This window comes from Mauremys reevesii, linkage group 4 (genome assembly GCF_016161935.1).
Source record: "Mauremys reevesii isolate NIE-2019 linkage group 4, ASM1616193v1, whole genome shotgun sequence".
Classification (NCBI taxonomy): domain Eukaryota; kingdom Metazoa; phylum Chordata; order Testudines; family Geoemydidae; genus Mauremys; species Mauremys reevesii.
In genome coordinates this window covers 95,545,120-95,570,226 of record NC_052626.1, presented here as the reverse complement: position 1 = coordinate 95,570,226, position 25,107 = coordinate 95,545,120, and the positions used below count along the sequence as shown (strand labels likewise).

The 25,107-nt window shown below is 40.7% G+C and overlaps 1 protein-coding gene across 7 annotated transcripts in view; it reads left to right on the top strand.

Annotated features, from left to right (window-relative positions):
- Positions 1 to 25,107, top strand: part of TEAD1 (TEA domain transcription factor 1) — a 151,523-nt gene that overhangs the window by 95,033 nt on the left and 31,383 nt on the right. For 6 of the 7 annotated variants that reach the window (XM_039536327.1, XM_039536329.1, XM_039536328.1 and 3 more), the window contains 5 exons: positions 2,982 to 3,116; positions 3,318 to 3,364; positions 4,519 to 4,580; positions 6,592 to 6,716; positions 24,532 to 24,705. In XM_039536327.1, the coding sequence (XP_039392261.1) occupies positions 2,982 to 3,116; positions 3,318 to 3,364; positions 4,519 to 4,580; positions 6,592 to 6,716; positions 24,532 to 24,705 (543 nt within the window). Of the gene's footprint in view, positions 1 to 1,874; positions 1,887 to 2,981; positions 3,117 to 3,317; positions 3,365 to 4,518; positions 4,581 to 6,591; positions 6,717 to 24,531; positions 24,706 to 25,107 lie in introns of all 7 variants that reach the window. The other variant, XM_039536324.1, reaches the window with a different exon arrangement.

Sequence of the window (25,107 nt, the reverse complement as noted above, 5' to 3'; positions counted from 1 at the left end):
TTTGGAAGACTAGTTTCTTGGGCCCAGTTTTACAGGTGTCAATCAGCTGCAGCTCTCACTGACTTCCGCTAGAGTTATGTGTGCTCAGGGCCAATGGAAATCAGAGCCTCTTGTCTGCTTGTATTTGATTTTGAAATGAAAGAGAAGTTAAGCCAGGCAATTTTTTAACTCTGAAAAAACTTCCTTTCTGACCAACTAAAAAACTTTGCCAGACCAGAGACTCAGAATCCTAAACTAGGTCAGACTCTCAGCCTATGTTTATTTGTGTGGCTCCATTGAAACCAGTCGAAGAACTTATATAGATCTTTATAACTCTCTGAGACATTTGGCCTCATGGCTATTCTTGCATTGCCTGTGCTGATCTTGTCTTCTTCCAGCCTTGCAGAATTCAAAATGTAACCAGTTAAAGAGACTGAAATGTATTGCTACTACAGAAAGGCATGCGCCTCTGGGATGAAATGCAGTGTGTTTAAATGCACATAGCAACAGTACATTCTCTTATTCACGCATATATATATGCTCTCTCTATATATACACACACACACTTAGCTCTTCACAATCAGATTTTGTTTAAAATTACCCTTTCTTGTCCCCCACGATAATTTAAACAAATCTTCTCTCCATTGCACAGCTCCTATGACAGCTCCTGCAACTCATGAGTGTCAGATGTATCACTAGTAAAGGGTAGCTACCTCCAAGGCAAATCACAGGTGCTATTTCTGGACTTGCTCCTCTGAAGTGCGACTCCTGTAGGAAAATAGAACTCTTTAAAGGCTTTATTTATTTATTTATGTATTTGGTTGGTTGTCTGTAAGAGCATAATTCATTGTGGGCTTGAGCAATGCCCACATAGGCATTTATATCCCAAACAGAGTATTTGAATATTTAACCCCCAGTAGAGTTTAGATTCACAGAGGAGCAAATTCCATATAACAGCAGAGCAATGTATATTTGGGAATTAAAAAAGAGGCCCATGAATTGGCTGCTCTGTTTATGTGAAGGCACTGGATATATCATACCTAGAGAGGAGGCTGTGCAGGAAATTGTTGGTTCTTTCAAACCAACTAATTTCAAAATTTCAGTGGTGGTTTTGCCTGAGTAAAGGCTTCAGGTTTAGGCCCTAAATCTAAATTCACCAAGTCAGAAATCAAGGACACCACACATGTTGTCTGAGGGCCATATTATATTTTTACTAGAGTTTTCAGTCAGAAGATTCTTTCCTACTATGCAGGACTGTTAGTGAAGTCAGCCTTTTGAATCAGCAGATCTCCTGAGACCTCAGGAGCCTCAGAGTCCCTGTGTCCCCTACACAGCCGTTCCACTGTCCTTTTCTCCCTGTCAGCTTGGCTTTTACGGGAACCCTGTTGCTCTCAGGTGCTTCCCTTGTGGCTGTGCAGGAACAGTTATGGATGGGTCCACAGGTGTTAATGCTGCTTCAAGAAGCATTAACATTTGATTGGATTTCTGCCTATAAACCTGCAGGCTGTGGAAGGGAGAATGCTGCTGAGAGTAGCTACTCCCCTGCTCCACCTGCCGTCAGGTCCCTTATAAACCAGCAGAGGCCAAAATATACAGAGCTCCATCCAACAGTGGAGCTTCCATACGATCCCACCAAGGCCATGGAAACATGCTGAAGGGCCAGTACCCGCCACCCAAGATCTGCTGTGGAGAAGAGCGTAGTTCCCCAAGTGTTTTTACTTTTTTTTATCTTTTGATGAATCAGTCCCTTGGTGAAAATGATGATTTGTTTATACCTTATATGTAATATTGGGCAAACCGCTCTTCCTTTGTCTCTTATTACACTGTGAAGCACTTTACTAAAAATCTTCTGTTATACACAAGCATTTTAACAAACTGTTTGTTGTTGTATCCAGGTAACAAGCATGGTAAGTATTTTAACTAAACCAAGTATTATGTACATTAGCTGTGCTTGGCAGATTTTTTGGCTAGCTTTTACTGTATTCTCAGCCTGTGCTGTTTCTAAAGGAGCTATTCAAAGGAAGAAACTGCTCACCTATAATACTACTACATATAAGCTTTAAAGGGAACATATATGCACATTCATGTACCATATATAAAAGCATGCGCCCTTGCCAGCATGCATGCTACTTTGCTTGTAAAAATGAACTTGCCTATTATTGCCTGTGTTCCTTCACTGTAAGTCATGGACCTAAACATTATCATTTATTAATACAATATTTACAAACGAGGAACCATGATCTGGCCATACAGTAACAAAATTTGATGTGTGCCTATTTTTATAGTCCTAATACATCCACTTACCTACATCTATAATCAAACAGTTGGGGTTTTTTTAAAAGCCAGGTCTCTGTGCTTGAAAGCAGGGTTTTTTTTGTTCTTTTGGAAGCACTGTAAATTATTCATGGAAATTTTTCAAATTGGAAGTTATCTAATGTGTTTCCTTGTTTTTGTGATGGTATATATTGGATACCAGAATTTGAAATGTTTGTCTGTAAACATGAAGAGAAATAATGCCCTGTTCACAAGTGACTATAATTCTGTGTTCTCTTTAAAAGTTTTCATTAAGGGCAAATTCTCTCAGATCCGCATGGTTGAGCTCAACTCTCATAGGTCCCAGTCCTGCAATTAGAGTCATACTGGGAGACCTCTATTGAAGACAGAGCTTAGATGAAGTCAGGGAAGCTCTACATTTGCAAAGGGATCTGCCTACGAGGATCCGATTTGCAGAACTTGGGGAACAATTTGCTCTTCCAGAGTTCCCTGCATGTCAGGAGAGCAGACGGAGAGAGTTCAGGTCTGCCCTGCATCTCTGAGAGGAGATTTTTGCTTTGAGGAATTTCGAGTGTATTTTAGCCTTCGTGCTATATTTTTCTGCATGGTTTTCTGTTTTTTGTTTTCTGTGGCCTTTTAAGTTTGGCTTACCTGCTTGTAGCTGCACTTATTTAACCGGATTTGCTGTGCCAAATGTTTTAAGAATCCATATAATTGTCATGTTAAAGGATCAGACTGCAAAGGACAAGGCACTTCAGCACATGGCAGCAATGTCATCCGCTCAGATAGTATCAGCTACTGCTATACACAACAAGTTGGGCCTGCCAGGAATTCCCCGTCCTACATTTCCTGGTGCACCTGGGGTAAGTTGTTAACTGATGCCAATTCAAAGTTTATTTCCTAACAACGATCAGTAGGAAATAAAGGCTAGATCAATGGATTTATGCGCAAATTGTACTTACCTCTGTGTTTGCAAAATGAATAAGTAATTTTGTGTATAAATGTATGAAATTATTCTACAAAGAAGGCAATTACAAAGTTCTTTTTCTCCCCACCCCCTCTAGTTTTGGCCAGGAATGATACAAACAGGGCAGCCGGGATCCTCGCAAGAGTAAGTCTGAAGAATAAGAATGCTTTTATATGCAGTATATAACTAGTCAGTGGAATTCGCTGCCAGAGGATATTATTCAGGCAAATACTTAGCAAGATGAAAATAGAAGATTAGACAATTACAGGAACCTTTTCAGTCACAATAGCTCATATGGCTCCTGTTAAAACATTACAAGTGATAACACTCCGTAAGACAGAAGCTGAATATTAACTGTGGACAATAATCACCCCACCCCACCTCCGTATAGAATTGCACTATAAAGCAAGTATATGATAGTGTTGTGTGTATGTATATGTGTGTTTCCAATACAAATCTTACCTCACTCATTTCAATGTATACAGGACATGGGGGGAGTTGTAGGGGAAGATAGCCCAGACATCTATTTTTCTGTAGGGCAGGGAATGACCACTTCACGTGAGCAACAACTAGATGAAAGGCCTGGCCCTGTTCAGTGGGATTTGAAGCTGCATGGCATCTTGGTAACAGGCACTTCATGTAGAGAAGAGACTTGTAAACCTGACGTATTCAGCCCCAGCCCTACAGGATCTGTGATCTGTGGAATACCTCCTCCCAGCTCTCATTATAGGCCTTATCCAAAGTGCGTTGAAATCAGTGGGAGTCTTTCTGTTGGATTCAGTGGGGTTTGGATTCACAGAAGGCCAGAAGCAACCGTTATGATCATCTAGTCTGACCTCTGTTACTGTTATCCAGTAATTTCTGCAGTGGAGGGAATTATTCTTCCCTACTACCTGAGTCAGTGGTTCTCAACCGGCTTGCAGGCCAATCAGCACACAACTGCGGCTCATGTGACATCCTCAGGGCCATACAGGTAGTATATACATTGTATGTGGATGCGGCCCACATAACATACAGAGAGCTGCATCTGTGGCCCACAATGGCAAATAGATTGAGAACCACTGACCTAAGTGAACACTGTCAAGCTCAATAACTTGTGAATCAGGCTCTGTTTTACATTTGGGGTAACCCCTTCTTGCATCATAACCTGTTTGTTGACTATCTTTTAAATATGCCTACTAGGAAAGAGACATCTGTGTGCATAAAGATTATTAACAATGTATTTCCTTGTGCTATATAACTAACTGAATGAACTGTGAATTGTATAGTTTGTGATTTTGTGTAACTATTTATTCCAGTGTAAAGCCATTCGTTCAGCAGGCCTATCCTATTCAGCCAACAGTCGCAGCTCCCATTTCAGGTAACTTCATTTTCTAGCTTCCTTTAAACAGAGCTGAATTGCATAAGGAAAAGTAATGAGTGTGTTGTGTTAGTTTCTGAGCCCCACAGAGCCCACTAATCTGTGTCCAGAGTCTCATATGTCCCTTCCAGACGTCAGTGGACAAGCAATTGATTAATTATGAAGAAAAGTCACTGTTTAGATAGGAAAACAGGACTCCTAATCCCAGCACATATGTGCCAGCAGTTCTTATGGCACTAAAGTATATCATCTGGTGGTATTTCATATGATGCAAGAAAATAACTTGTGAAGAACAGAATGGATGATGGGTTGCATATTGCAATTTAAGGGCTAAATCTTGCTTCCCTCACTCATGCAAAGTACATTGTATTTACTTAAAATTGGAGCTAAAATTATAGCAAAATAATTTATATTCAGTCCTACAAAGTATAAAACATGTCACTACCAGTGTATACACTATTGATCTTTTTCTTCTTCCAGAGCATCTCAGGTTAGAAGTCAGTGCCACCAGAACTCTCCTCTACTAATTATTCCTTAGTCTGGTAGAAGCCTTATACCTCAGAGCAAAAGAGGCTATGATTGCCCAAAACTATGTCTGTGACCTTTCCCCCTATTTGTCATCTCATGTGCATTTCATTGCTAGTTCCAATAATGGGCATTATTTCTATGCAAATGACAACAAATTGTGTCCCTAACCAAACTTCCTCAGCCCTTTATTTCTCATTTATTGGCTATACTCGATTCTATCCATTCTTCTCTACATTATAATTTCCTACTACAGATTACTTGAAAGACGCTAGCCGTCTTTCTGAGTAAAAACTTTCCTTTGTGGTCTTGCATATCTCACTCTCGTCTCGTTTTTCCTAAATTACGTAATGTTGCTCCCAAAGCCAGAAATTATGAGTCATCTTCAACTTTTAGTCTTTCACATCTCCTTTTGGAATCTGTTTCTTGCCACTGTTAGAACGCTGCCAGAATTTTCAGCATTACTGAAATCCATATTCACATTTGACTGTTGCAATTCCCCTTTTTATATAGGGTTCCTAAATCTCCGCTATCTAAATTTGAGGTGCAGAAGAATTACAGTCAGATTCCCATTCCAGGGAGTAGAAACATGTTACCTGAGTCCTCTTTCACCTTCACTAGCTTGTTGTCCATCTCTCTGAACCCACTTCAGAAATGTCTTCTTGGTTTTCAAATCTTGGGGGATTATCTCTGCCCTGCCTTCTGTGGTCTCTTGTCTCCCCTGGTCAGTTGCTCCACTCCTTCTTTGTTCTTTCTCCTTTTGTGACTTTCCACAATTTGAAGCAAGAGAACAGTTACAGTTTAAATTGTGGTGAATCAGTTCTGGTGGTAGACATGCTTCCTCATAATGGGTCAAATCACTGACCCTTTATTCTCATTTTAAGTTACGATTCATCTCCCTACATTAATTATATATTATTATTTGTATTGCAGTAGTGCTTAAAGGCCCCCCTGTGCTAGGCTCTGCACAAACACATAGAAGAGCCCTGCCTTGAAGAGCTTACACAGTAAATAGACAACAGTGGGAGGAGGAACAGGAGAGGAAAGCCCAAGGTCACACAGCAGGTCAGTGGTGAGCCAGGAATAGAACCCAGGTCTCCTGACTCCCATTAGACCATGCTGCCTACGAATGACCATGCTGCTAGTGAAATGTCAGTTGTAATGTTGTGTAAAGTGTACAATAATTAATTATATAGTTTAAGCAAAGATTATACAGTGACACGCTAGCCAAATAATTCAAGGAAGCTCCACTTTTGTTTCCCACCGTCCTTAGCTTGACCAACCACATTAATACTATGATCGATAGGTTGGATCCCCATCTTTCCATGTTGTTTACCTTTAACAAATAATAAATCCACGTTGATTTGGTATTTTTTTTTAAATCTGAATTAAGAAGAGCCCTATGGCTCCTAGTTAAATTTAATATAGAAAACGGAAGTTGAGAAATTGATTGACTTGTACATAACAATGATACTTTGTATTTCAGGGTTTGAGCCTGCATCAGCTCCAGCACCCTCAGTTCCAGCTTGGCAGGGTCGATCCATTGGTACAACCAAACTCAGACTGGTGGAATTCTCAGCTTTTCTTGAACAACAGAGAGACCCAGAATCAGTAGGTGTTATCCAAAGAAATGCCTAGTAAACTTAAATAGTTCTCTGCTCTTCTTAATTGTATCTACCCTTTTCTAGTCTCTTCCCGCGTGCTTTCCACTGTTGGCACTGATGTCACTTTGAGGCAGTATTTCTCAAGGCTGATAGACATTGATCAATGCACTGTAATATTACTCTGATTACAGTACAATTTTTCCCTTTTCAACTTTTTTTTATAGAAGCCATTGCTTATGAAAGTGAGGGACTGTGTCATGTTTGCCTCCTTTCAGTGCCTCCATTCAGCTTCACTGCAAGCTGCACTACATAGCTATGTCAGTGTGCCTCATCACTGGTCCAGTCTTAATGGCTTGCTGGCCCAATCTTCCAGTTATACAAAGTTGCATGGTGATTTGGGCCGCAGTTCAGCAAAGTACTTAAGCATGTGTTTAATTACTGTTGAAATCAATGGTTTTTAAGCAGATACTTAGAGATAAGGCTTGTGCTTAAGTTGTTTCTGGAACAGGGACATAATTTAAGGACATGCTTACAATTTAGCATGCCTTAGGTGCTTTGCTAAACCCAGGCTTTTGAGATTTGGGCAAAAATTTCTCTAGATACCAAGAACAGAGCATAATTACTTCTGTTGCCTTCACTATGAGTCTCCAGAAGTGTATCATTCCACTGAGCCACCTAGTTTATATTTTTTAAGGAACAGCTATTTGGACAAGAAATTTTTGCTGAGAGTAAACCTTCCTAACCTAATTTGATTTTAAACTTGTTTAAATTTCTGCTCTGATGAATAGAGCAAGAATAGTTGAGTAGTCTGTACAACTTACCTATTTAAAGATCTAAATGTGATGCTTGCTTTGATTTGAGTCCGTTTCTCAATGCCAAATTCAATATTTAAAAAATATCTAGATTCTGCACTGCAAAATCTCAGGCAAGTCCATGGAGCTGGGTGTAATATTTCTTATTTAATCCAACCATTAGTGAGCTCATTTGATGAAGTAGCTCCTATTATTAATCATTGTGTTTTGTCTTTGCCATGAAAACTTATCAGCTTAACTCTCCTCCTGCATGTCACAAAACACCATGAGTCAAAAGAGCTTGTCAGTTTTCAGTGGAAAAACATGTTGTTGAACTGAAAATTTTTATTGAGATTATTGCAGAAAAGCAAATACTCTCATGAGTATGTGGTATAGACAGTCCTTTCTTCCTCAAATTGCTGGTAAAATACAGTAGCTTGGAGTAGAGTGGAGCTGTCGTGTGGTGTTTATAATTCTGTTCTGGAAACCATAGAATTTATGGGCTATAGCTAGGTGATGTTATCAAGGGAGTGTTTACACTGCATAATGGAGATCAGAGACATAGTACAGCAACTGTACATCAAAGGAATCCTTAAAACAGAGAAACATTAAACTAAAAAGTACAATATATTTCAGCAGTGAGATATTAAAATATATGGCCATATGTTGGGTTGCTAACTATTATATTTGGGCATGCTGGTTTAACTGGAGTGTCTGTGTTTAGAGATAGGGACAGTTCAGCTCTCAGTCTATATCCAGAGTAACCCCACTAACTGTTGTATATTTATACTACTGGTTTTTTATTCCTCTGGTTATGCATTCCACCAGTTCCATTATTCATTTGGAACAAAAGTGGCACCCTTGTTTCTATGTTCTTGCCTAATACAGTGCTTTAATACACTCTTGGTGTCAGACTCTGAGCTCCTTTACCCCAGTGTAAATCAAGAGTCACTTTCTTGAGAGGGAATAGTAAATAATGAAGAGGATTGGTCACTGATACAGAGTGATCTGGGTTGCAGGGTAAGCTGGCCGCAAGCAAACAATATGTGTTTTAATGTGGCCAACTGTATACCTCTAGGAACAACACACAGACAGGAGATATTTATACATACAGAGAACATGAAAAGGTGGAAGTATGCATACCAACAGGCAGAGTCTAATCAATTGATAATCAAACCATATTAATCAATTGATAATCAAACCATATTAATAGTAACTATCAGCCACCCTCAAAACTGCAAGTAACAAAGTGGGAGCTCTCACGTATTCCCTGTGAGAACAGGACAAATTTAGTGAAGCTTCAGGAATAGCCGGATGAGCAAAGAAGCACAGCACAAACCCCTTTTATTACATAGAGCCTGCCCTCCCTGGCTGGCTTTGCGGTTCCTCGCCAACCTCTTATGGATGGCTCTTCACCCTTCTCCTCTGCTGGTTAGAAGAGCTGCAGCTCCTAACATTCTGCTGACAGGCCGATCAGCTAGCTGTGGCTTGTGCTCAGCCAATCTGCCCTGCTCTCCCCCCCCCCACTGCTCCTGTCATTCTCCTACACAGCTTCTCCCAGATCGTTTGATGCTCCCACTCTTCTGCCTTCAACTTGCATCTTTGGCTCCCTTCTATCTTCTCTCTTTTCAGCCTTCTACCATTACTCCACCTCACAGATTTTTGTCCTAGTGCTTCTACCCACTTGCCTTCCAAACCCTCTCCCATTGCCACTGACTCCCTGCCCAATACACAAATGGTTGAGCATTCAAACTCTGGTATGAAGGGTTAATGTTTGACTAGGGTAGACATGTAAGGAAATTGCCACAGTGGGACTAAAGACTTACATGAGTTTTGGTTTATAACTGACAATAAATTTACTTTTTTCGTGCCTTATTTTTGTACAATACAAATACTAAAGCAGCTGGTATTTTTTTAAAAAGAAAGATTCAAGTAGTTTCATATTATTGGTACTCTAGTTAACCATTCATGTCAATGTAGTGCATTGAAAACGTAGGCTCTCCTAGCAGTGCACTCCCAATCAAAGGCAAATGCTTGTGGGGTTCTCACCCCTACATGGCAGGAACTCTAGAAGATATTAGGCTACTCCAAAGAGGGCTTTGTGGTATTTAACCAGGCTTTCTTCACCACTGTTTTTCAATTCAAGTCTCTAACTTTGCTCTGCAATACAAGTGTATGTGTTACATTCCCCAGAGAGTCTGCACCTGCCTGGAAAATGAGAGCTCAGAGGCCTCTGCTGAGCCTTAGTCTCGCATGTACTGTACTAGTGCAATGGGTTGCATGCTGAGCTACTGCATGTAAAAATAATACTTAGGACATGACTTTTTGATACCCACAGTTGCCAAAGCAGTATGTTTTGACCATTAGTGGTCGATTATGTTGCAAATCTATTCACTTCACTCAGCTGGTTTCATATTATTAATTCCAGTGGTGTGACTGCAGAGCACATATAATCTGGCAAAAACATATTTGGTTAAAGCCGTTCTATTCCGCAGATGGAGGACAAAGTTTACTTAGTCAGTGTACTGCTCTATTATTCATTTTTTGAAACTGTGAGATGGCCTAGAGATACAAATGCTGTACGCTGTACAAGTTTTCCAAACTGTGATACATATCTATTAAACTAAATTTTACACATGAATGTAGAATAATAATAATTCCATTATGAAAACAATATAAAGAGGATGTTTCAATGACATGGTTTTAACCATTCAGAAGTTAGGAAAGAAAATTCATTTATTTAACTTTGCCACCCTCTGTGTGCGCATCAGGATGCTGTTTTTAGTTACACAATCACATACTATTTTCCAAACATACATTTTCCCTACAACTTTGGGAGACACATGTGCAACATCTTCTATTCCTGTGTAGCATTCTGTGTACACCAGAGCCCATAAGTCACTAATATACTAGGTATACAGTGACTAAGCCAAGGACTTCTATGCTGTACATCTTACAAGGCCGCATGAAGACAAAACCTACATGATGGTATACTTCTTTATTAGGAATTTCTTAAGAGGAGGCTTTCTTGAGAACCTCCATAAATACTTGCAGAAATGTAAAACAATTAGGTCAACAAGTGACATAGGCCTGGTCTACACTGGAGGGGGTGTCAATGTAAGATACGCAACTTCAGCTACGGGAACAACGTAGCTGAAGTCGACATATCTTATTTCGACTTACCTCCCATCCTCACGGCACGAGATCGATGGACGTGGCTTCCCCGTCAACTCTGATACCGTCGCTCGCCCTGGTGGAGTTCCAGAGTCGATGGGAGCGTGTTCAGGGATCGATATATCGCATCTAGACGAGACGCGATATATTGATCCCTAATAGATCGATCACTACCCGCCAATGCGGCGGGTAGTCTGGACATACCCATATTCTGACTTTATTTTCTCCACACACTGGCTCGCATTTCTGGGAAGGGTGTGGATGTTGGAGGGATAGGTTTACCTCTCTGTCATGCACAGACCACTGTCTCCTTTGATTTGCAATGTCAGGGAAATGGAACTAGTTTGCTGGTGTGCTTTTGGAGATTGATGGAACTAATGAGTTATCAGGCAGTCCTGAGAGATAAGACTGCTCTGACAGATCACTCTATGGGTTGGTAGCACATCACGGTAAATTTTGGCCTCTGCTAGGGATACAATAGTCCCTATTGACATCATTAACCATGAGATTTTGTTGGTTCATTTGAAAACCCTAGAAAGGGTGGCTGGAGCTGCTCCGGAGTGGCCCTACTCCTATCTCACTAAGAGTTGTGAGCAATTGTCCTTTGTGCCAAAGGTTCTCTTGCGTGGGTGTTGCGTGAATATGAAGCCCCTGGAAGGACTGATGAAGAGACCATGTCTGCGCTGCTTTCAGTATGACACCCCGCTTTATGACTCCATCACATCTGAGCCAGCCAGAACAGTGGAGCAAATTACCTGTTTAGATGGAACTGGGGCTTGAATGAGAGACTTCTCTCTGTGAGTCTGTCTACATGAAGCTGACATGAAGTTGGTGAGTTGAGGGAAACGGCTGGAAACATTGGCTGCACTGCTGTCAGCACCCTTCATTGAGGAAGTGTGACTGCCACTTGCAAAACAGGCTTGCAAGTCGGGAGTGGTGTTGGACCTTGGATGCCCTGGTAGCTGCTGCAGCCAAGAGAGTTGTAGAAGCTGAAGCTAGTACAGAATGCTGCATCCCACTTATACATTGGGAGCAGGAGCACTTTATAAGCAGTGTTCTGTGATCTGCTCTGGGGCTCCCATTAAGTTTCCAGATGGAATTCTACATAATTTGGTTTTAATCTACAAAACCCTAGATGATTAGGGACCTTATTACCTGAAAGTCCACCTTTCTCCTCATGACATACAGCCACCAATGAGATCAGCAAAGGCACTTGGGTGGGCGCTCCCTTGATATAAAAGACAGGAAGCTGCTGACAATACATTGTCTGAGAAGGGTCAATGACTTTGGAACTCATTTTCACCCTTGGTGTTCCAGAGCCTGGATTTGTGCATGCTGCCAGGTGCATCTCTTTTCCCAGGCTCTTGACGAGGGGAGTAAGTTGTTATATTTATCGGTAGTCCTCTTGAATGTTTTTAAATTATGGTATACGTGCTCAGAGCACAGGATGGGGGCCTACAGATATTGTATCTCTATACATTTAAGAAAAATAAAATATTCAGTGTAAATATACTGCAGGATAATTCCACTGAGTTCATAGTCTCTAAGGTCAGAAGGGACCACTGTGATAATCTACGCTGACCTCTTATATAACACAGGCCCGAGGGATTCCCTGAAGTAATTCCTATTTGAACTAGAGCATCTTTTAGAAAAACATCCATTCTTGATTTTAAAATTGCCAATGATAGAAAATTCACCACAACCCTTATTAAGTTGTTCTAATGGTTAATTATCCTCACTGTGAACAATTTGGACTGTATTTCTAGTGTAAATTTGTCTAGCTTCAACTTCAGCCACTGGATCTTGTTATACTTTTGTCTGCTAGATGGAAGAGGCCATTATAAAATATCTGTTCCCCATGTAGACACTTATAAACTGTGATCTAGTCACCACTTAACCTTCCTTTGTTAAGCTAAATAGATTGAGCTCCTTGAGTCTGCCATTTTAAAGCATGGTTACTATTCCTTTAATCATTCTCATGGCTCTTCCCTGAACTCTCTCCAATTTATTAACATACTCCTTAAATTGTGGACACCAAAACTGAACACAGTACTTGAGGTGCAGCTGCATCAATGCTAAATACAGGACTCCCTACTCCTACTCAGATTCCCCTGTTGATACATCCAAGGATCGCATTATAGCTCTCCTGGCCGCAGCGTCACACTGGGAGCTCACGTAACTCCAGAATCTTTTTCAGAATCACTGGCTCCCAGAATAGAGTCCCCCATTCTGTAAGATACAGCCTATGTCATTTGTTCCTAGAGGTTTCAGAGTAGCAGCCGTGTTAGTCTGTATCCGCAAAAAAAACAGGAGTACTTGTGGCACCTTAAAGACTAACAAATTTATTTTAGCATGAGCTTTCGTGAGCTAAAGCTCACTTCTTCGGATGCATAGAATGGAACACACAGACAGGAGATATTTATACATACAGAGAACATGAAAAGGTGGAAGTATGCATACCAACAGGCAGAGTCTAATCAATTGAGGGTGGCTGATAGTTTACTATTAATATGGTTTGATTATCAATTGATTAGATATGGTTTGATTATCAATTGATTAGACTCTGCCTGTTGGTATGCATACTTCCACCTTTTCATGTTCTCTGTATGTATAAATATCTCCTGTCTGTGTGTTCCATTCTATGCATCCGAAGAAGTGATTATGGTTTGTATGGTTAATATGGTTTGATTATCTGGATCCTACTGGATCCCAAGGGCAAAAGTGGAAGCTTTCTCGCTCAGAACATTGAAAAGGAGAATGAACAAAGCACTAAAAATACATATTTTAGGGAGCACTTTGCCTTGGCAACATACTGACCCGAGAACTCTTTTTGGATTTTGCAAGAAATACAACTGATAAAACTTAGTCTAGATTTATCTTGGGCACCTCTGATTTTGTTTTTTAAGTGACAGAGAATTTTCCAACAAACTCCAAAGCCACCCCTAGAAATAAGATGCTAGACGTACACCCTGATCTCATTTAGCTTTGCTTCACAACATTCTGATTGTGTCTATAGTTGTGGCTCTTTATCTCTGCTATGGGACTCTGCTAGTATGGAAATCAGTGTTAATTTTTTTTCCTAATATAGAAATAATTTACAAACAAGAAATGCACAGCAGTTATGTACATTTTAAGCCATGAAGTTTTAGGTTGTTGAACTCCTTTGTTCCTCTTCTGACCTAATAAATGGATATATGTAAGCTTTTAAACAAGAATCTGCAGAAGCTTTTAAACCAGAATCAAGTAACAATTTACTCTGTCCTTGAAACAGTCCAAGGGTGGCCAAACTTACTGATCCTCCGCACCATATATGACGATCTTCAGAAGTTCGAGAGCCAGGGCACGCCTGCTGGGGTTGGAGGCTTCTGCCCCACGGGAGGCACCTGCAGGGCTGAGGGCTTCAGCCCTGCTCCTGCTAAAGCCCCGAGCCCTGGCAGGTGTGCTCCAAATGGCTGAAGCCCCGAGACCCTCCTCCCTGCTGGGCAGAAGCCCCTACCCCACCACCCTGCTGCAACGCGAGATCTGAGCTCCTCCCAACCCCAGTCTGGTAGGTGGAGAATGGGCGAGGGAAGGTGTGGGGTGGTTTGGCCACCCCTGAAATAGTCTTTTAGTACCTTTTTACAAGTAACATTTTGCAGTAAATAAAACGAAGTACTATTTTTAACCAAATGGATTACCAACATTTATTAGCAGAAAACAGAAACCCTCACATAAATAATTACTTACTTAGGCCTTATTTGCCTGAGCAGCATACCCTTGACTTCAGTGCGACTCTCTGTGGTTTTAAAGGTGTATCCACACAGAACTCATTGCAGGATTGGGGCATTAAAGATTTCTTGCACCCTTCCATTGGTAATGAACCTGTAAAAGTACAAGAGCCTGTAACTATCAGTCAGTATTCTAGTGGATTTCAAATCTGCTCCATAGAATCCTGTCCTTTGGAGGACTCTCTTTCTTAATCACAGAATTAATCCATTTAAAGGCGAAATTTTAAATAGCAAAAACCTTCCTAAAATTATAGACTGGAAATAATTAGCCTCACTTTAACTTTTGGTATTTTTGGAAATTGCAAGGTAGGACGTAGGATGCCACACTTAGAACATCTCTGAATATTGACTCTGCAGCTCTGGATGAGTAAAATGACTCTCTTTAATGTGAAAAACAACTAAACATACATGTGCCAAATTCCTGTTGCATTTTCTTCCAAATTCTCTGGTCGTTCATTAGTTCGGTGGTGCTTTCTACTTACAAACAAACTATAGAATTTCACCTCCAGTCTTCAAACATCAGTCACTTTGTAAGAGAAAAAGTACCTCTCTTTAATTGTATTCCAACTCTGTATATGTGGAACCTCACCATATTAAATGATCATATTTAGCAGTCTCTCACTGTCAGTCTAAGATCTCTTTACTTAGATTTTTGTGATTTCACTATAAGAGTTCCTGGGAAGTTCAGAACAAATTTCTATTCATGGTTAAACCAAGTAAATGTGTTTTCTAACACGTAGAAGTTGAATCCTCAAGCAGATTAGAGAGAACCTAAACTGTTGTCTTCCATACAGGTGTTTCTAAAATGCAAAGACTCAAAAAGTTAAATTATTATAATTTCAATATAGTAGACCTTCTCCTCAATATATTTTACCTGTCGGATTCTCCAGTTGCAACCCAAACTGATCTGATATGGTATCTGTTAGTCTACCTCCAAAAAAAATTTTTTTCTTCCCTCTCTTCTGAGCATTCAACTGTGACTACTGCTTTCACAGCAACCTCCAGCACTTGAAACAGTTTTACGTCTAAAGTTCCTTACAGCTACAAAGAATGGCACGAAGAGCAAATTTTCCAAATTAACCCACCTACCCATAATGTGGGGTAATAGCATTAGGTACAAAATTCAGAATTTGTTTTAAAAAGAAACTGTGGTGGGGAAGTATAAATCTTAATGGAAATGTTCCTTATTTTTTATTTCCGGGTTTGTTTGTTTGTTTTAAACAAGGCTTTTGTATTTAAATATTACCCTGCAGTATTGTGAGTCCAGAGAGCATTGTGAAGGAGAGCCACAAAGTGAAGCTGACTAGAAATGGATCATAAAAGTGAAACTTCTAGCCTGGTCTCATTGTGCAAATGCAATAAAATATAAAAAATTAACCAAACCAAATGGGGGAAAAAATTACATTTTAAAATTCTCTCCATTTTAACTGTGTAAAATATTACATAGGCTCAGGAGTTTTCTTATGTTATATTATCAACACATCTTAAGCTGTGTTTAGAAGTTTATCTTCTTGTTCTCTTGATAGGCAGCATATCAAAGATGTCAACATTTTGGTTATACTAAACTCCTTGTCTAGCCTCCTTCTTACATAAAAAGAAGAGCAAATAAACTTAAATTTAGATGGATCCATTTTTTGAAAAGAATTAATTTAGTGCGGTGGACTCTAGATTCAATGTTATTTTAATAGAAAGTTGAATTAAGTACCCAAAAATATGGAGTTCACTTCTGTTGATGTGTATAGTGATTATGCATCTACACTGTGGAATGAACATATGTCATACTCTGTAAAATTTTCAAACTTAGGTGTCTGTATTTAGACACCTAAATTAAAGTGCCCTGATTTTTCAGAGGTGCTCAGAACGACAGTTCCCATTGGTTTAGTATTGATATAATCCTGAAACTGGCTATTTGATAGCAGCCCCCTGTGGCTGCCTGGAGCCTCATTGGCTTCAAGGGGGACCTATGCAAGTCTAGGTCGTCTACCTGCATAGTTCCTGTGGCAGGATTGCAACCATAGGTGCCAAAAATTAGGTGTCCAGTATGCAAATATTGGTGGCAATAAGTAGAAAGACATTTGGCAGTAACTAATTCTCCAAAGTTGGCTTTCCTTAAAGTTAGTGTGACCAGGTGTGAAAGGTCATCCACATCATTCTTGTTCAAAATCTGTCACTGTTGCTTAAAATTTTCAAAATAAAATGATAATCACAATTATTTTTGCAGAACTCACCAAAAAAAAAAAAATCAATTTTGTTGGCTCCCCCTGCTGGCTCTGCAGTCACAATTAGTGAGCAAACACTGCTCCCAGAGCTCTGCTGAGATCGTTATTGGTGCTTGTGCAAAACCCAGGGAGTAAAAATAACCATATTAATTTTGACTTTATTAGATGCATAGGGGATGACGGTTGACAAGTGGAAAGTGGAATCAGCAGAGAGATTTTATTTAAAAAACTCCTAAGAGAGCATTGCAAATACTGGAAGTGGGTTTTGGAGATGTAAAATCACAATGAACCCTTGTTGATTCTCACTAATGGTCAAGAAGTGAATTGGGAAGTGTATCAGTATGAGGGTAAATGCATATAAATTATACCTCGGTAGCCAGCTGGGAGCACTATATCATGCACTAAGCCTGCCAAACACAGCAGTAGGATCTAGTTTGTTTCTTAAATTGCAGTTGTTTGACTTTTCAAAGTTAATAATGTTCTTTTAACTTAAGGAGAGGTTTTTTGTGTGTAATTCCCTAGTTTTTTAAAAAAGAAAACCTGAAATAACAGAAATTCCATCAGGTGCTATCGTCTTAACGCCATGGTTCTTCAGTGCGCTTGGAACCTTTAAATCCACAGATCTGTCATTTGAGCTATTGGAATAATTGGTAGCAATAGTAGGTTGTCATCTTTTTTGTGGACCAGCGCTAGAGGGGGCAGAGGAATAGTGGATCAGGGATCTTGGGGTTATTCCAGGATTTGGAGGGGAATGTGATCTAGTGGGCACAGACTCTTCTTCCTGTTTTCACCAAACAGGACCCCTTCTGTCCCTCACCTCCTCCCTGTCCTGTCTCTTCTCTAACCCTGGTACCAGGCCCCAGGCCCATTGTCCTCATATAGCCAGTCTCTGTCTTCATTCCACAATCTCCATGCCTAGCAAGTTCTAGTTTCATCCCTCCTAACTCCCCATCACAGTCCCAATCTCCTTCCACAGTCATTCCATTTCCCCCAGCTTTTCCTTCTCCGTCTCCTTGCCCAGCCAGTCCAAATTTCTCTACCACCCCAAACAGTTCCTCATTCAGTCTCTCTCTCTCTCCCCTACCCTGGCCTCCAATCACCGCCTCCCACATCTGCCTTCCCAGTCTCCACTAGCTCTCAGTCACAATCTCCCTCCCCAGTTCCCCATCTAATCTCCGTACTCCCTTGCCTCCCCGTCCCAGGCCCTGTCTCTAGCCAGTCCCCGTTCTCCCCTCTACCCTGTTTCCTAGTCAGGCCTCCACACCCCCACCCCATCCCGCTAACTGGTTCCTACTCTTTATCCCACTCATTTCCAGTTTGTGTCCTACCCCCAGGCTTCCTGTCCCACTCTGTTCCCCTGTTCCTGTCCACTCTGCAGATCCGGCTCTCACCCCCTTTGCTTTCAAAACAGGCAAATCTCTCCTCCCCCTGCCAGGAAACGAGCCAATGACAGCAAAGGAGAGAGAGGCTCCCTGCTCTCAGTTCAGGTGCCCAGACCCTAACCTGGCATGGCCTGCAGCAGCCCAGAGCTGGAATGTCAGGGAAAGTCTTCCTCATCTGCTAAAAATCTAAGTCTCTACTGAGCATGTGCAAACTGCGTTTTTTCAGAGATTTGTAACTTGGTCAAATGTTGGCAGATTTTCCCTGGGATGGCAAAGGGCATGTGCTTAACACAAAGGCCATCTCTTGCCAAATTTCAAGTCCCTGCTTTAAAGCATGGGGGTGCTAGAGCTCCTCTGAAGAAGGTTGGGGGGATATTTTTAACATGGGCAAAACACTGTATTTTTCCTTAGTCCTATTATCAGCAATGGCTGTCCGGCTGCGGCTGAAATTTTCCAGAACAATTTATCCTGACCAGACACCCCGACATTGAAAATTTCAGCCCAAATAGTTAGTTTGAAAAAGTTATAAGCAATGGAAACCAGGTTCTTAGAATGGGAAGGGCTAGGCAACCTTAACAATAGGCAGTGCTGCCAGCTCCCAATGCTATGTTAAAATACTGCTAGGCCAACTCTATCTTGATCCCTTTCCGTGGAAAGCTAAATCTATGGGAATGAGCATTTTAGTCACTAAAATTTTATTAGAAATAAAGAGAATTCTTGGCAGGGTGAGCCATTTTCTCACATCAGCAGGAAATAAAAGGGTGTCAGATTTACAGATAAGGCAGTGAAGCAGAGCCAAGGCAATACAGGTTACAGTAGCACACAGACTCTTGTTGTATAGTTAATTATTTTTTAATCAGTTCATCCCACTTGGTTCCTTTTTCCTCCGATAGTACAGTTTGTTAACCTAACACAAGCAGTAGTACCTTGTAGATAGCTATCTCAGCTACAGCATATCACTAAACATCTATAGAACCCAGCCACTAGAGCAAGGTTGTTTGCTGCCTCATCAAGAGTATGTCTACACTGCAATAAAACACCTGCAGTATAGACATTTGGGCTGGAGCTCAGGCTCTGAGACCCCTTGGTGCGGGGGGGAGAGGGGCGGTCCCAGAGCCCATGCTCCAGCCCAAATCCGAACAACTACACCACAATTTTATAGCCCCACAGCCCAAGCCCCGCGAGCCTGAGTCAGTTGACCCAAACCACCCGCCGTTGTGCTGTGAGTCTTTTATCACAGTGTAGACATACCCCAAGTGTCTTAGGCAGAGCCTAGCGAGACCACTAGCCTTTCACCCACCCTTTCTCTCTGAGCTTCCATTTTAGTCCATTGCTCACTTTGATGTAGAGTACATTCAACCCAAAGTGAACAGAGAGGGCCTCTCTTTATTTCAGCGGGGATAGAAGACATGCAGTACAGGGCCATTTGAGTGTGCTGCTTTGTTGGGTTTTTGTTTTGGATCCATAAGACACAGAACCAGTTAATCCAGTTCTCTCCCTTCCTTACTGCTAGTGATGGCAGCATCACCGAGTGCCTTGTTGCTGTGACTGAAACGATAGACAATCTCCCTGGTGACATTGCTGCAAGCATGACCGTTTCCTCCTGAAAACTTGGAGCTTCACTTTCATCGGGGCCACTGCAGCTGGAACACTTGCAAGAGCCTGTAGATCTCCTGGAGTAGCCTGGCTTGTGAGATATTTCTAATTGTCCCAGGTGGGGTGAGGCAAGATCACGGGATGCTGCCTCTGCACAACTGATGGTTAAGGACTATATTCTGCCTGGTCTTTATGTGGGTCTGCGGTGGGAGGAAGGTGCAAGGAGCCATCTCTTTGTGTGGCCCCTTTAAGGATCAGGCATTTTTGCAGACCCTGCGTTCAAGGAAGTGCAGGGATTGTGTCCTCCCTACTCCCCCAAAGGTGCATGGTATTTCAAATGGGCATAGAGGAGGTGGAACTATGGCTCTAGCATCAGGAGGGAGCAGGCTGTATCCTACGAAGGGCTTTTGTAATGAGCTTGCTTCACCTGTGACCAGGGAATTCAGGTAAACAGAATGCTCTCCAGTACATCCTCTAGGACAGTGCTGTCTCCACATTTCTTTTCTCTATGGGCTGTGCCTAACTGGCACAATCTAGCCTTGTAAGATATAGTTGGAGCAACTGGTTCTATGGTAGAAGGCTGCAGGTTGCAACTCTATGCTTTGAGAGCATGTGTATGTCAAGTTACAGTGCAGCCTGCATCTTGCCACTGAAATTGAAAGAACTTTGCTTAATAGATGTGTATTTGTGTTGCACGAGATTCAGGGTGCACTTCCCTGGTACTGTGGAGCACAAGAATGCATCAGAGAGAGCTGTAGCAGCTCTCATCACCTAGTTTTGTGGAATGTAAGAGCAAAACCATAGAACATAAGGACATAATTTTGCAAGAGCCAGTATATGTATTGAATGGTAGAACAAATGTAAGTGATTTGTCTTTGTTCTGCTGCAGCTTGTATGTTAGCATCCTCTGACAGTGGCGATTTGTCTTGGTTCCTTTAAATTCCTAAGTGGATTATAATTTTTCTCGTGGAATTAGTTGACAACAGTCATTTTTCATGGCTTTACTGCATTCCTCAGATATTTAGAATTTTTTAAGGGAAGGAGTTCAGTAAGAGGCAGCCATCTCCAGGGCATGTAGTGTAATGCAAACTCTGCAGATGCAATAGCTCAGGAATGTATTCTGTAAACTTTGATGTAGTTGTTATGCTTAAAAAAAGCACGGGATTTGACCCACTGTGGTTTACAGTATTTAAAGCATATAATTATGTACATGTCAAATGTAAATCCTTTAAATACTGTGGCATGGGCAAATTCCTCAGTACTAATGTACTTCAATAACTCTGGAATATGCAGCCTGAAATAATAGTGAAGTTTGCTTATAATGAGGATATTCTTCAGCTTTTCAGACACTAATAGGCTCAGAAGATATAGCCATGTAACTTAACCTCATCGCTTTCATATATACACACTTTTCATGGAGACTGCCCATATAACAAATTTGTCTTGTGCCTAATATTGTGTTGTAATTTATGAGCCTGTAGAAATATGCCTTAGCTAATTAGATTAGTAATGATTTTATTTCATATATGAATTACAGCAACATAAGCAGAAATAATCACACACGCAATGTCAAAATAAACATTTATGTCCTAAGAATATTCTCAGGTGATGTCACACCATCTGTCCCACTATATCCTGTCAGAATTTTTGCTGCAGCAGCATCTGGTACTTTGGCAAGATCTGCAGGCAACTGTAGTAACTTTACAGCTGCCTTTAACTTTGCTTTTATATTTAAGCAGCATAAAGGCACTGTGATCTGCTCTGTATTCCTATATACATAACGTCTCTTTGATTGCAGTTTGGAGTCTGAGGACTCTACTACATTATTTTCCAGACCATAAAATAGTATAATGTCCAAAGAAATGTTTTACCAGATTATTTTGCAAGATAATAATGTTGGGATTCCTTCCAGGACCTCTTCCACTTGGCTTATCCAGAATACCTCTCCCAGTTCTGGGAGAACACTTTATCCCATTCTCAGGATCCCAAACAACTCAATTTGACTCCTGCTCATCACACAGGTTACTTTAATAGGCATGTGACAGCTCTATGCCCACGTGGATGAGGCCACCCAGATGCAGGGGTTTAGGTACTGTGTGATACCAATTCCAGTTCTAGTTCAAGCATGTCACATGCTAGACAGTTTATATACATTTTTCCCAGCCATAACATCTATACTTGTTGAATCTAATTGGGTTGGACATTGTGCAGATCATGTAAGGGCCAATCACTTTGGAGATTGTGTAAGGACCAATTGCTTATTTCCTCCCTTTATCTGCATTTCAAGTTAATCAGTTCAGGTTGTTCCCACTTATCTCAACTAGCCCTGGAAACACTGTCTCGGGCACACAGCCTGTCAAATCATTGTTTACAGTTGAACCTTGCACTCAGATTTTACTCATGTCCAGCAAGATCTATGCCTACAGTTATGTGCCCCAAATTCTCATGTGTTATCTTCACACAGTTGTGAATTTATCTCGCATTATAGTCACCACCTAGAATCCAGTGTTCTTGCTTGCTTGCTTTCCCTGATCGCCAGACATTTAAAAGGTAAACCTAGAATAGCAGTGGTTCCCAACAATATCATATATTAATTTTTTGTATGTGCTTGATGCACCAAGATAATACAGTGATGTGTAACTGTATATAGATCGCATGTAAGTGAAGTAGTGTGTGTGTGTATTTTGTGTGTATAGCAAGGATGTTTCATCTGCAGTTATTCAGTTATCAAGTAAAATGACAAATCTAGCGACTCTGCAGATATTGTTATGATAATCCCTCATTGTAACTGAATAGTATGATAATTACTCTAATTCTTGTGTAAATGATTGGTATGTGACTTAAACCTGCTCATGGTAAGGCCTTGCTGATAAACTTTCATTCATGCATTCATTCATTCATGCACTCAGTCCCTTCCGTTAACTTGTTTATTTTTCTGACCTATGAGCTTTGCTCTTTAGAGTAGAAACACCCTATTTTGACTACGCTGCCCCTTTGGGGCTTGTTGCATCTATAAGCAAAGATTGGGAAAGTTTTCTACGTGCACACTGAGGAAATATGGTGGGGGCTATTTTGAAAGAGTGCTCCAAGGAAAAATCTGTGTAACTGATGTTCACACCTTACGAATTGAGCTTAGGTTTATTAAAGCCTGAAGTATTAACACTCTTTCCCCTCCACACACACACTAAATACAATATGTCAGGAAGAGACTGGAATGTATCTGATTATATTTGCCCATTATAACAGATAAGTGTATTCTAAATTCAGATTTCATTGCTCTAGATTATTTTAATAGTTTTATTAGTTTACTTGTCCAAGTACAGTTGGTAAAAATCTAGTCAGTCTCCTTTCTTTTCCTTTGGATTTTGCACATTCGTTAGGGAAAGTTGTATTCAATTATTATTATTTATTTTTATCCCAAGCCCCAGACACGGACCAGGACCCCATTGTGCTAGGTGCTGTACAAACACAGAAGAAAAAGACAGACCCTGCTCCCAGGGGCTTACGGTCAAAGTGTAAGATGAGTGACAAGAGATGGAAACAGGGGAATACAAAGAAACTGTGAGATAATATGGTTTAGCATGATAGGCCAGCTGAATCGTTGGATGTTCAGTTTATTTAGGTATGACAGTGTTATTTTAATCTGTTTTGTCTGCAGATATATTGTGAACAAAATAGCCAGGCAGATGTCAACTCTGCATTTTCAACATTATTTTATGCTTACCTGTTAGAAATTGCCACCTTGTAGCCAGTAGCTATCCACTATTGCAAAGTTTTTGGCTGTTCAGTGACTGCACATTGGTTTCCCTTTAACTGAGTTAGCAAAATGTTGTTTGTGATCTATGTGGTTAAAAACCAACCATGCTCCTTTCATCTTTTCATGTGGTCTTGTGAGGTGTGGAGCACTCCCCTGGGAGGGACTTAGCGTCATGCAGTATCAGGTCCTCTTCTTTTTCATTTCAGATTTTACAATGTGCTATAGTCTCAGACAAATATGCAGGGTGTAAACAATATAGGTAAAATCCTTGCCCCATTGAAGTCAATAGAGGGTTTAATGATAGACTTCACTGGAGCCAGGATTTCACTTGGAGAAGGGAGAGGAATTGTTTTGGGTGGTACCGGAGGCTATAACTAATTATAGTGGAATGAAACTAGAAAGGGGGAAATTCAGGTTAAACATCAGGTTATACATTCTGGCAGCGAAACTGTGAAACTACCTCCCACAGTAAGTGGTAGAAGCTTGGGTTATTTGAAAGTGGATTCAACAAAGCATTGGGGAATATACCAAAGGGAAAAATCCTACACTGGGAGGGAGATGGACTAGCTGACCTATTAGTTCCTTCTTATTACTATAATTCTAGGAATTAAAGAAAAATCTCTTCCCTCTCCTTTAGGCAACTGACATTAGCACACTTTTTAAAAAAAAAGAAAGAAATTTTAGTAATGTAACGATTAAGGGAGCTGTTGCACTAGCAGAAACTAAAGATCTCTGTACCTAAGACATTAAACTGCATGGTGCAGACATCACCACTCTTTTTAATGACCTTGATCTTACTGTGCTCAGGATGGGCAGATCATCACTTTGCTGGCTGTTCTGGTTTTTTAGGTAAACACCTGCCGGCAGTTAATCATGCTTAGCAGGTTTACAGTAGGGGAACTGGTTTTATGATATTGACTCTTGTTCACTAGGGACTGTGCCAAGACCACCAAAGTTACTTCATGGAAATCATGTTGCAAATAAACCGTAGTCCCAAAGGTAAATGAGGGCAGGTTTTTCTAATCCACCAAAGCATCCTAATCTTAGCATGAACACACAGACATACTGTTCAGCTTAAATAAACCTCTGTTTTTCTTGTACAATAGTGATTTTTTCTTTTTCTTATTTTCTTACAGTACAACAAACACCTCTTTGTGCACATTGGACATGCCAACCATTCTTACAGTGACCCGTTGCTTGAATCGGTGGACATTCGTCAGATTTATGACAAATTTCCTGAAAAGAAAGGTGGTTTAAAGGAACTGTTTGGGAAGGGTCCCCAAAATGCCTTCTTCCTAGTAAAATTCTGGGTGAGTAAAACATACCATAGAAGTTAATTTAGACTGTGTGTTCACATTATGTGCTTCCCTACTCTTTCTAAATGTTCACGTACACAGGAATTTATTTTGTCATCACTTAAACACGTGAAGCTGAGTCTCCATCATTTGTGTATATCCTTCATGTGGGACACTAGCACAAAGCCACTTCTATTGATGTTTCCCACAACATGTCTGTGTTCCTAGAAAACAACTGTAGTAATTGTAGTGCCTGCCAGCACTTTGTTATACATGATCCTTTGCCAGTGACAAACAGGTAATAAGTTTTGTTTAAACAGGTAATAAGTTTATAAATGGTGAACTGCCATCTAGTGGTTTGATTGAAGAGCAATATCAGCAACTTTAAGACTTCTGTATATATTTTTGAGTGTTATG